Source organism: Hemitrygon akajei, chromosome 7, assembly GCF_048418815.1.
Source record: "Hemitrygon akajei chromosome 7, sHemAka1.3, whole genome shotgun sequence".
Lineage (NCBI taxonomy): Eukaryota > Metazoa > Chordata > Chondrichthyes > Myliobatiformes > Dasyatidae > Hemitrygon > Hemitrygon akajei.
Window position 1 is genome coordinate 77,282,101 of NC_133130.1, and position 9,896 is coordinate 77,291,996.

The following is a 9,896-nucleotide window of genomic DNA, read 5'->3' on the forward strand; positions in this document are numbered from 1 at the left end:
ACGATAGCCATTTCCTGGTAAGAGTCTTTTTACCAGCCATCAACAGTATATTCATTAAATATTTATATCTTTTCAACCATTCTTGAGGTATATATCCAAAATATATGGTCTTACTTTCTAAGGTTATTTCACATTTAAAGATGTCTTGTAGGGCATTATATCCCACTCCAATAGTCTTTGATAATGGGGTATTCCCAGAAAATATGATAATGGTTTGCATTTTGATTTCCACAATTTCTCCAGCAAACAGGGAGGTTACTAACATAATGGGATTTTTGAGAGTGTGTAATAAAATATCTGTTCAAAGTTTTTCCATCTGAACTCCCTCCATTTCTGTGAACTGGTACACTTCCATTGATACCTCCATATTATTGTCCATTCTTCCTCAGATATAATTATCCCTCCTTCCTTCTCCCATTTTTTAATGTATGAAGTCGGACGTGTTTTAAGATTTGACAAACCCTTATACACGCTTGAAATGATTCTACTACCATTGTCTGAATTATTTGCTTTTCTAAATAGCTGTATCAGACATGTACTTGCCTTGGTTACATTTTTAACCGTCCTATTAACATATTGCATCTGTAAATACCGATAAAAGTCATGTTTTTCTAATAAGTGTTGCTCTTTAAGCATTTCAAAACTGAACAGTGTTCCTTCCTTCATTATATTACAAAGAACTGTTATTCCTTTAGCTGTCCAGTCCTTTAATCTAGCATCCAATTTATTTGGTGTAAAATCAGAGTCATATGCACACCATCTAAGAATTGCAATATCTCCTTCTAGTTTATATTCTTTTATAATAGCTTTCCATATTTTAAGAGTCCATTTCACCCATGGGTTATCAATAGTATTTATGTACCTTTGTAGGTTGTTATCAGCCAAAATTGCCCATATGGGGATGGGAAGTATCCCCTCCTCAATGTTTTTCCATTGAGTGTCATGTGATGCGTTGCACCAACATATCACAGCTCTCAACTGTGCTGCAAAATAATGATCTCTAAGAGAAGGTAGGCCCCATCCCCCCTCTTCCTTGGCTAATTCCAAAGTTTTGAGATGAACTCTAGGCCTTTTACCTTGCCAAATATATCTTGATGACATTTTGTTCCATTCATTGAATTGATTTTGATTAATCTCTATTGGTAGGGTCTGAAAGAGATATAATAGTCTGGGCAGTATATTCATTTTAATAGATTCAATCCTTGAACTGAGACTGAAAAAATGAATTAGGTTCCATCTTGTTATATCTTCCTTAATTGTTTTATATATAGGCTGATAATTGCATTCTGATAATTTTGACAAATCTTTTGGCATAATGATGCCCAAATATTTGAAATATCTGTTGGCCTTGCCCAGAGATATCTACTTTCAATTTCTCTTGGTGGGCTATAGTTATATGAAAATAATTGGGTTTTATCTATGTTGAGCTTGTGTCCTGATAATTGACCATATTGTTCAAAGGATTGCATCAATTTATTTAAAGAGTATGTTGGTTGCCCTAGATAGATGAAAATGTCATCTGTGTAACAGGCCAATTGATGCTCTGTCCCTTTAACAGTAATTCCCCTGATATCTTCAGTTTGTCTGATGTATTGAGCTAATGGTTCCAGATATAATGCAAAGAATTGCGGTGACCATGCACAACCCTGTCTCATGCCTCTTTCTAGGATAAATCTATTTGATTAAATATCCATTGATTTTAATCCTAGCAGTAGGGTTGTCATATAGTGCCTGGATAGTTTTAATAATTGTCATGGAAACCAAATCTATGTAAAACTCTGTAAAGAAAATTCCAATTAACCGAATCAAATGCTTTTTCAGCATCCATGCTCATCACTATTGCTTCGATTTTTTTTGTATATGATCCATAATGTGAAGTGTCCTTCGTATAGTGTCGTATAAAACCTGTCTGATCATTACGTATCAGTATGGGTAGAAACTCTTCTAATTGTTTGGCCATGATGGAGCTAAATAATCTATAGTGTACATTAAGAACGGATATTGGTCTAAATGATCCACATTCCATTTTATCCTTGCCTTCTTTTGGTATAGCTGAGATTATCACTTACTCCCAGCTGGGTAGCATTTGTGCCTTTTTTTAAAGAGCCCAGTTCAGTGTGGGGAGTAGGACAGGAATTAACTCATTTTTAAATTCTTTGTACCACTCTGCCGTTTATTCACCTGATCCTGATGACTTGCTTAATTTAAGCCTACTAAATGCAGTTTTTAGTTCAACTTCAGTTATGTCAGCAGTCATCGTTCTATTTTGTTCTTCACTTAAAGTGGGTAACTCTAGAGAATTCAGGAAGGTGTCAGTTTGGGTTATGCTTCCCCCTGGAACTTTGGAAAATAGAGTTTTGTAAAACACTTCAAAAGCTTCTTGAATTTCACTTAGCTTTTTTTTCTTGGATCCCTAATTTTATGAATTGTATTTTCTGCTATTTTTGTTTTCAGTTTCCACGCCAGTATTTTCATTGACTTAATCCACTTTCATAGTGTCTGTTTCAGAAACATTAAATTTTTCCTGATTTCTTGTGTAGCCAAACTATTAATTTCATTCCTAATTTTTAAAATTCCCTCTAATGTATCCTGTGCCAAATTCAATTTGTGTTTTATTTTCTAGTTCCTTCAGCTTATTTTGTAATTCTCTAATGTTTTATTCCTTATTTTTTATGAAGATATCACTATAATTTTCCCTCTTAAAACAGCCTTCAGAGTATCCCATAGAATGGGAGGTAAACCTCTCCATTATCATTGAATTCTAAGTAAAGACCAATTTCTTTTTAATTTGTTCCTTAAAGTACGTATCATTGAGTAGACTTGAATTTAGTTTCCAAGTAGTATTCTTTGGTTGTAGGTCCCAGTTGTCCCAATTCCACAGGTGTTTATTTTGTCTTTATCTTTTCCAAATGTTATGAAATAGTCTATTCTTGTATAAACAGAATGGGGAGCAGAATAATGAGTGTAATCCCTTCTGTCGGGGAAAAGGTCCCTCCATATATCAATTAGACCAACATCCTCAAAAAGTGTATTAAACTTCTTATGTAAGGATTTTGTTTCATAGGTTTTTCTATTGGAAGAGTCTAACTTTGGTTATAATTGTAAAATTAAGTCTCCCCCTCATATCAGGAGACCTTCTGTTTCCATTACCATAGTATTAGTAATTTTGTGAAAGAAACTAATATCACTTCCTGGGGGTGCGTATATTTTCAATAGAGTAACTGAATTTTCATCTATGCTCCCCCTTACCAGAATATATCTGCCCGCCTTATCTCCCATTTTGAATGCTTTTTCAAAATTTAGCTTGCTTGAGATCAGAATAGCAACTCCTCTTCTGTGTCCTGGCTTATGAGGAGAAAGACAAATTAGTGAAGCCCATTCTGTTTATTTTTCCATGCTCATTATCACTTGAGCGAGTTTCCTGTAAATATACTACATGGGCTTATTTTTTCATTTTGGATAGAATTCTACTACATTTGATTGGATTTAACAGCCCATTGATATCGACTTGATATTATTTAGTTGCTGTTTTATATCTTTTAGGAATCCCCATATCTCTTCCAGAATTTTTATCATATTTGCTGTTTCGCCTGAAGGCAGCCCATCGTCAGCCTCGCTACCACACGTTCGGGTAGGAGAGCCACTCGCTGTACCCCTCTCGACCACAGGCTCCTAAGGAGTTTTTCATTGCACAAAAAAAGCTGTTAACATTTTTCTGTTGATTATTTAGCTGTTTACCCAAGTTGTTACTGATTCTTTGCCAATTCAAAATTTGATTTTTACAGATGAAATGATTAACATGCTTCCTCTATTTTTCTTGCAGAAATACCTCAGGAACTTTCTCACATTGATTTTGAAGTCTCCAACTTCACCTTTGAACCTATACAAGGAGGATTTTACACTGTCCAAGCACACCCTATGTGAGTTTACACCGTTCTTCAAGAAAGGAGTTTTTGACTTCAGTAGTCATGGGACTGGATAAATAAATAAGACGACATGCAAATCTTAAAGTACTAGGACCAAAAGCAGTGCCTTTTCTATATCCAACTAATTCTTCTAAATATGGAGAAAGATTATTTTATGAAGAGCATTTCTGGTTTCCTTTTTATTTAATATTGAAAAGTACCAAAAGTACCACTATATAGTTAAAAATACTGTGCATGTACAGTTAATAAACTCCTTTTCACTATATTCCTCCATAGTCCACTGAGAAACTCTCCAGCAACTAAATGCAGAGGCTTACATTGTAAATATTTGCACTAAACCTGTTAAAAATAATTGTGCCTCAGTTCTACCGTTTACCTAGATTACACTTAAAGAACACCGAGATTCTTTCATTATAATTATTACTAAATAATAGATGCTATCCTCACCAACATTTAGAGTTCAACTTCAAGATAATTTTTGTTCAGAAATGACATTACATGTTCATTAGTTTTGTAGTGACATTTCTATACAAAATAAAAGATTTGATTTTGTGTCCATTGGATTAAAAATAAAAACTGTTCTAAGCATGTGCAACTGTGGGTGTTAACAGTGGTGTTATATAATACATGTTTTCCTTTCATTTCTGGTGCTTTCTATTTGATCCTCCCAAAAAAGTGGTAATGTTGAAGTAAGTAGAGAGCTCACCTTGACATGAATCCATCGCCTTTGCAACTATAGTAATGAAGCAATCTCTTGATTCAACAACCAGTGTCCTAAATTGTCCACCTGTAGCCAAGCATGTGTTACACTGAGTTTGCATTACATTTCAAAAAACATGCATGTTAAAACAGATTTTCCAGTACTTAAACCTCATCACAAAATAAGTATAGTTGTAAGTGTAAATTTTTTTACACACTCATTTAGCACTATGTGTAATTGCACTAAAATAGCACTATGTATAATTGCTTCATTTAAAATTACTGCAGATTGCTATTTCAGCATTTTTTATATATTTCAAATTATCAGGTCTGGTAGTTGTAGTGGAGTGAGTACTGCAAATGTTGTTCCTTTGTTATTTTTCCTCCTGTTAAAAATCCAGCACGATTCTTAATAGTTACAGATAATGCAGAAATTAGCAATCATACCTGCACAGTTAGCATAATTTTAAAACCAATCTGATCCTTTGGACGTATAATATTACTTCAATTTAAAACTTGATTATAGTTAAACTTCCGTTCAATAATATCTAACATGAGAGATTTATATGACTGGGACAGTATTACTTGACAAATATAAGCACAATATAATACATTTTTAAACTCACATTTGAACTCATTAAGCAAAGCTACAGAATACACATTTCTAAGATCAGACAGCAAAATTGATTTGAGGGTTCAGGTTGAATAACCTTGCAGTAGAACTAAACAATTGAACCATGTCAGCAGTAAGTTAAGCCTTTGATTCTGTACTTCCTAACTTGTTCTCCAGCTACAATGCCAAACCATTTCTCTCTTTTAGTTAAATGTAAATTTGACAGTGTGATAGCTGCTGACATTCCCCACAGCTTTAATCAACGACATACATTTATTTGTATTATACCTTTTAAAGTGGGAAAATGGCTCAAGGCACTGAACCTGAAGACACTTGCCAAGATATTTCCTTCAGTGAGTTTGCAGCAATCCATTCTACAGCATTGCTATAATGCCCTGTAGGCCAGGATAAGTCACAGTGAAACTGAAGCTCAAGCAAAACAAGTTTGAATGGAAGGGAATCGATACAAACTAAGAAAAATGGAAAAAGGGAGCTCATACAGTAGATTTGCTAGCCATCTTCCCTCCACTGGTAATTTTCTGCACCGCACCACATTATAGAATCTAGTTGTCTGCTCTCACAACTAACTGGACCTGGGGCAATGCACCCACAGGATACCACAGGATACCACAGGATACCCATATTAACCTTGGAGAAAAGCTGTAACTTCTTTTCCGAAAATATTTGAATACTATTAAAAATGAAGAAAGTAATTTTTAGTAAGCAACCTGCATTTCTGCCCTGTCCTCCACATTGAAATTACAGGCCAGGTTCAGGCATAAGATCAGGTGTTGTTTCCCCATTACAATACTAACAATAATAGCCGGAACAATTCAATGGAATGTGTTGACATAATTAAACTGGTGTTCTTGTCCTGTATATTACTCCGTTCAGAAAGGCTCATACTCCAGCATCTTAGTGTCTTTGAATCCTTAATCATGTAACATTTTCACACTTATTTGAAACACTAATTAATCTGGTTATTCTTAGATATTATTCTTCAAGATTTTTTTAGTTCTCCTGTTGCCTAGTTAGTTGCTGGGGATATTTACTTAGTGGATCTGAGGCCACAATCTATGCATTTTTATTAGAGGCAACATACCAAAGTCTGAAATAATGACAAATTATTATTTGCAAAGAATGTCATTTCCCTCACCACTTGGTCCAAAAATAGGCACAAATATACAGTGGCATGCAAAAGTTTGGGCACCCTGGTCAAGATTTCTGTTACTGTGAATAGCTAAGCGAGTAAAAGATGACCTGATTTCCAAAAGGCATCAAGTCAAAGATGACACATTTCTTTAATATTTTAAGCAAGATTACTTTTTTATTTCTATCTTTTACAGTTTCAAAATAACAAAAAATGAAAAGGGCCCGAAGCAAAAGTTTGGGCACCCTTCATGGTCAGTACTTAATAACACTCCCTTTGGCAAGTATCACAGCTTGTAAACACTTTCTGTAGCCAGCTAAGAGACTTTCAATTCTTGTTTGGGAGATTTTTGCCCATTCTTCCTTGCAAAAGGCTTCTAGTTCTGTGAGATTCTTGGGCTGTCTTGCATGCACTGCTCTTTTGAGGTCTATCCACAGATTTTCGATGATGTTTGGGTCGGGGGACTGTGAGGACCATGGCAAAACCTTCAGCTTGCACCTCTTGAGATCGTTCATTGTGTATTTTGAGGTGTGCTTAGGATCATTATCCTGTTGCAGAAGCCATCCTCTTCTTATTTCCAACTTTTTTTTTTACAAACGGTGTGATGTTTGCTTCCAGAATTTGCTGGTATTTAATTGAATTCATTCTTCCCTCTACCAGTGAAATGTTCCCCGTGCCACTGGCTGCAACACAAGCCCAAAGCATGATCAATCCATCCCCGTGCTTAACAGTTGGAGAGGTGTTCTTTTCATGAAATTCTGCACCTTTTTTTCTCCAAACATACCTTTGTCATTGCAGCCAAAAAGTTCTACTTTAACTTCATCAGTCCACAGGACTTGTTTCCAAAATGCATCAGGCTTATTTAGATGTTCCTTTGCAAGCTTCTGACACTGAATTTTGTGGTGAGGACGCAAGAAAGGTTTTCTTCTGATGACTCTTCCATGCAAGTCATATTTGTGCAGGCGTCGCTGCACAGTAGAACAGTGCACCACCACTCCAAAGTCTGCTAAATCTTCCTGAAGGTCTTTTGCAGTCAGACGGGGGTTTTGATTTGCCTTTCTAGCAATCCTACGAGTAGTTCTCTCAGAAAGTTTTCTTGGTCTTCCAGACCTCAACTTGACCTCCACTGTTCCTGGTACAAACTGCCATTTCTTAATTACATTGTGAACTAAGGAAACGGCTACCTGAAAACACTTTGCTATTTTCTTATAGCCTTCTCCTGCTTTGTGGGCATCATTTATTTTAATTTCCAGAGTGCTAGGCAGCTGCTTAGAGGAGCCCATGGTTGCTGATTGTTGGGACAAGGTGTGAGGAGTCAGGGTATTTGTAAAGCTTTGAAATTTGCATCACATGGCCTTTCCTAATGATGAGTGTGAACAAGCCTTAGCCCTAACAAGCTAATTAAGGTCTGAGACCTTGGTTAAAAAGTTACCTGAGAGCTCAAATCTCTTGGGGTGTCCAAACATTTGCATGGTGCTCCTTTTTTTCACTCAAATTGTACAAAACAAAAAAAAAAAAATACACTAATCTTGCTTAAAATGTTGAAAAGAATGTTTAATTTTATGACTTCTGGAGATCAGCTCATCTTCTACTCACTTAACCATTCACAGTAACAGAAATTTTGACCAGGGGTACCCAAACTTTTGCATGCCACTGTATATTCAGGCAATGGTTGCTTCCTTGACACATCATATGCTTTGCAATAATTCAGGTACTTACAGATTGTTTGTATCAAAACAAAATCTTCCTGTTGTGCATGTTGCAGAAAGAATTTATTCTGGTATGGAATAATATTCATGCTTGTTAGAACCATCACAAAATCCAGGTCTAGGTGTCCATTTGAAAATTATTGCAGTAAATAAGAAAGGAGCAATTCATTCTATAACAACTTGCATCTGTAAAGTACCTTTAACATGGTAAAGTGCTCCAGGTATTCTATAAAAGCATTTTTTTTAATGTTGAATGTTTGAAAGCACAATTTAACTTTTGTCCAAGTAGAATTTGTACTGGAATCTGAATCCAAAGGAAATAATATTCACATAAGGAAAATTCTGCCCCAGGGAAGTCTGTTAAATATAAGTTATTTCCCAATTTTTCTAATGTCCTGATTGTAAAGAGGATGGTGGAAACAAGCCAAAGGTGTTTTTGAACTGATTTCTTTTCCACTACATTGCATACAACAAATGGATATTGTGATTCTGGTTTTGACATGCTTTATGCAACCAGATTAGTGAATAACTATTGCTACTTAGGAGGTTTTATTTGAACAGAACTACACAGAACTGCTGCTTCACAGTACATGTAGGTGGGGACAATCATGATGTTTAATAAACCAGTTATACTGGTTTTAATATTTCTACTTGGTTATGGGGTAAACTTAAAAGTCTAGGAAACACTATTTGTATTTCCAAGTACAAAATGTACAGTTTTGTAAGTTTTTTTTGTAGTAACTGGGAACGCAATGCTACCATGATTCAATGATGTAATTTGTACACCATGTAAATAAGCATAAATAATGCAAATTTCAGCCTGATTCTGCACCTAATTGTGTAATCATTTATAATTTATAACTGCATTGGAAGCACTTTGTGTATGTTTTATAGTGTTTTAAAATTGCTATTTGTAAAGTAAACTCACTGACCTCAAATAAAATGTTAAGGTGAACAGCTGTGCTGCATTTTATTTCTTATGTGCATCGAGCTAAAAGCTTCATTTATGAAGAAATGTCATTTTAGATGTTTGGAAACAGGATTCATTTTTCTCATGGGACAAATAGAACATTGATGCATAGATTTTCCGTGTCAGTACCATATGTATCAAATGATTACCTACCCAGGGCACGAAGGTTCAGTTATTGTCGTTACCTTCTGAGAAATAGGAATAAATATTATTCCTGAAGTTGCTGTATTATCAATTACCCTCACTATGGTGTTTCCCAGGCTGGTAATCATTGGTATTAGTAACCTTGCCATCTTAACTGGGAGCATTATAATTAATTTATTAAATCATGATGAAGGTGGCAGAGTTTGCCATCAAAATGTCGGTTAAAATTGAGACCTGTACCCAGCTGGAAACTTGAAGAGTTTATTCATCATATACATTAGGCAAACACGGGATCCTTTTCTAATCTATTAATTATTTAAAATATTTCCTACATTTCATAAATCTACTACATAAACTATTGATCATCCCAATGTTTCATGGAAAGAAGGCAGTGATTTAGAACTTGATACTGACTGTAGGTTGTTGGAATTATAAAAGTTGAACTGACGTACTGGAGAACTAAGTGTCACTTAGTTGGAACCCACCTAGTGACTAGCAATTTGTTGTTTCCATAGTCACAATATAATTACAGTAATACACTGCAAGAAGCTACAAAGACATCTTCAGCAAGATAGGATAGGGGTAGACACAGGAAATCACCACCATATTCCCTTTCAAATTCCATGCTTTTCTGATCAGAATAATATTGTCTCTCCTCAGTCACTGGATCAAATGTAGCTTGAAA

General features: G+C 35.3%; 1 protein-coding gene across 3 annotated transcripts in view; it reads left to right on the forward strand.

Moving 5' to 3' along the window:
- The window catches only part of kif16ba (kinesin family member 16Ba), a 163,964-nt gene extending 154,920 nt beyond the window's left edge, over positions 1-9,044 (forward strand). For all 3 annotated transcript variants that reach the window (XM_073051259.1, XM_073051260.1, XM_073051262.1), the window contains one exon: positions 3,824-9,044. In XM_073051259.1, coding sequence (XP_072907360.1) covers positions 3,824-3,982 — 159 coding nt within the window. In that variant the 3' untranslated portion in view covers positions 3,983-9,044. The remainder of the gene's footprint in view (positions 1-3,823) is intronic.
- Positions 9,045-9,896: the final 852 nt, after the last annotated feature.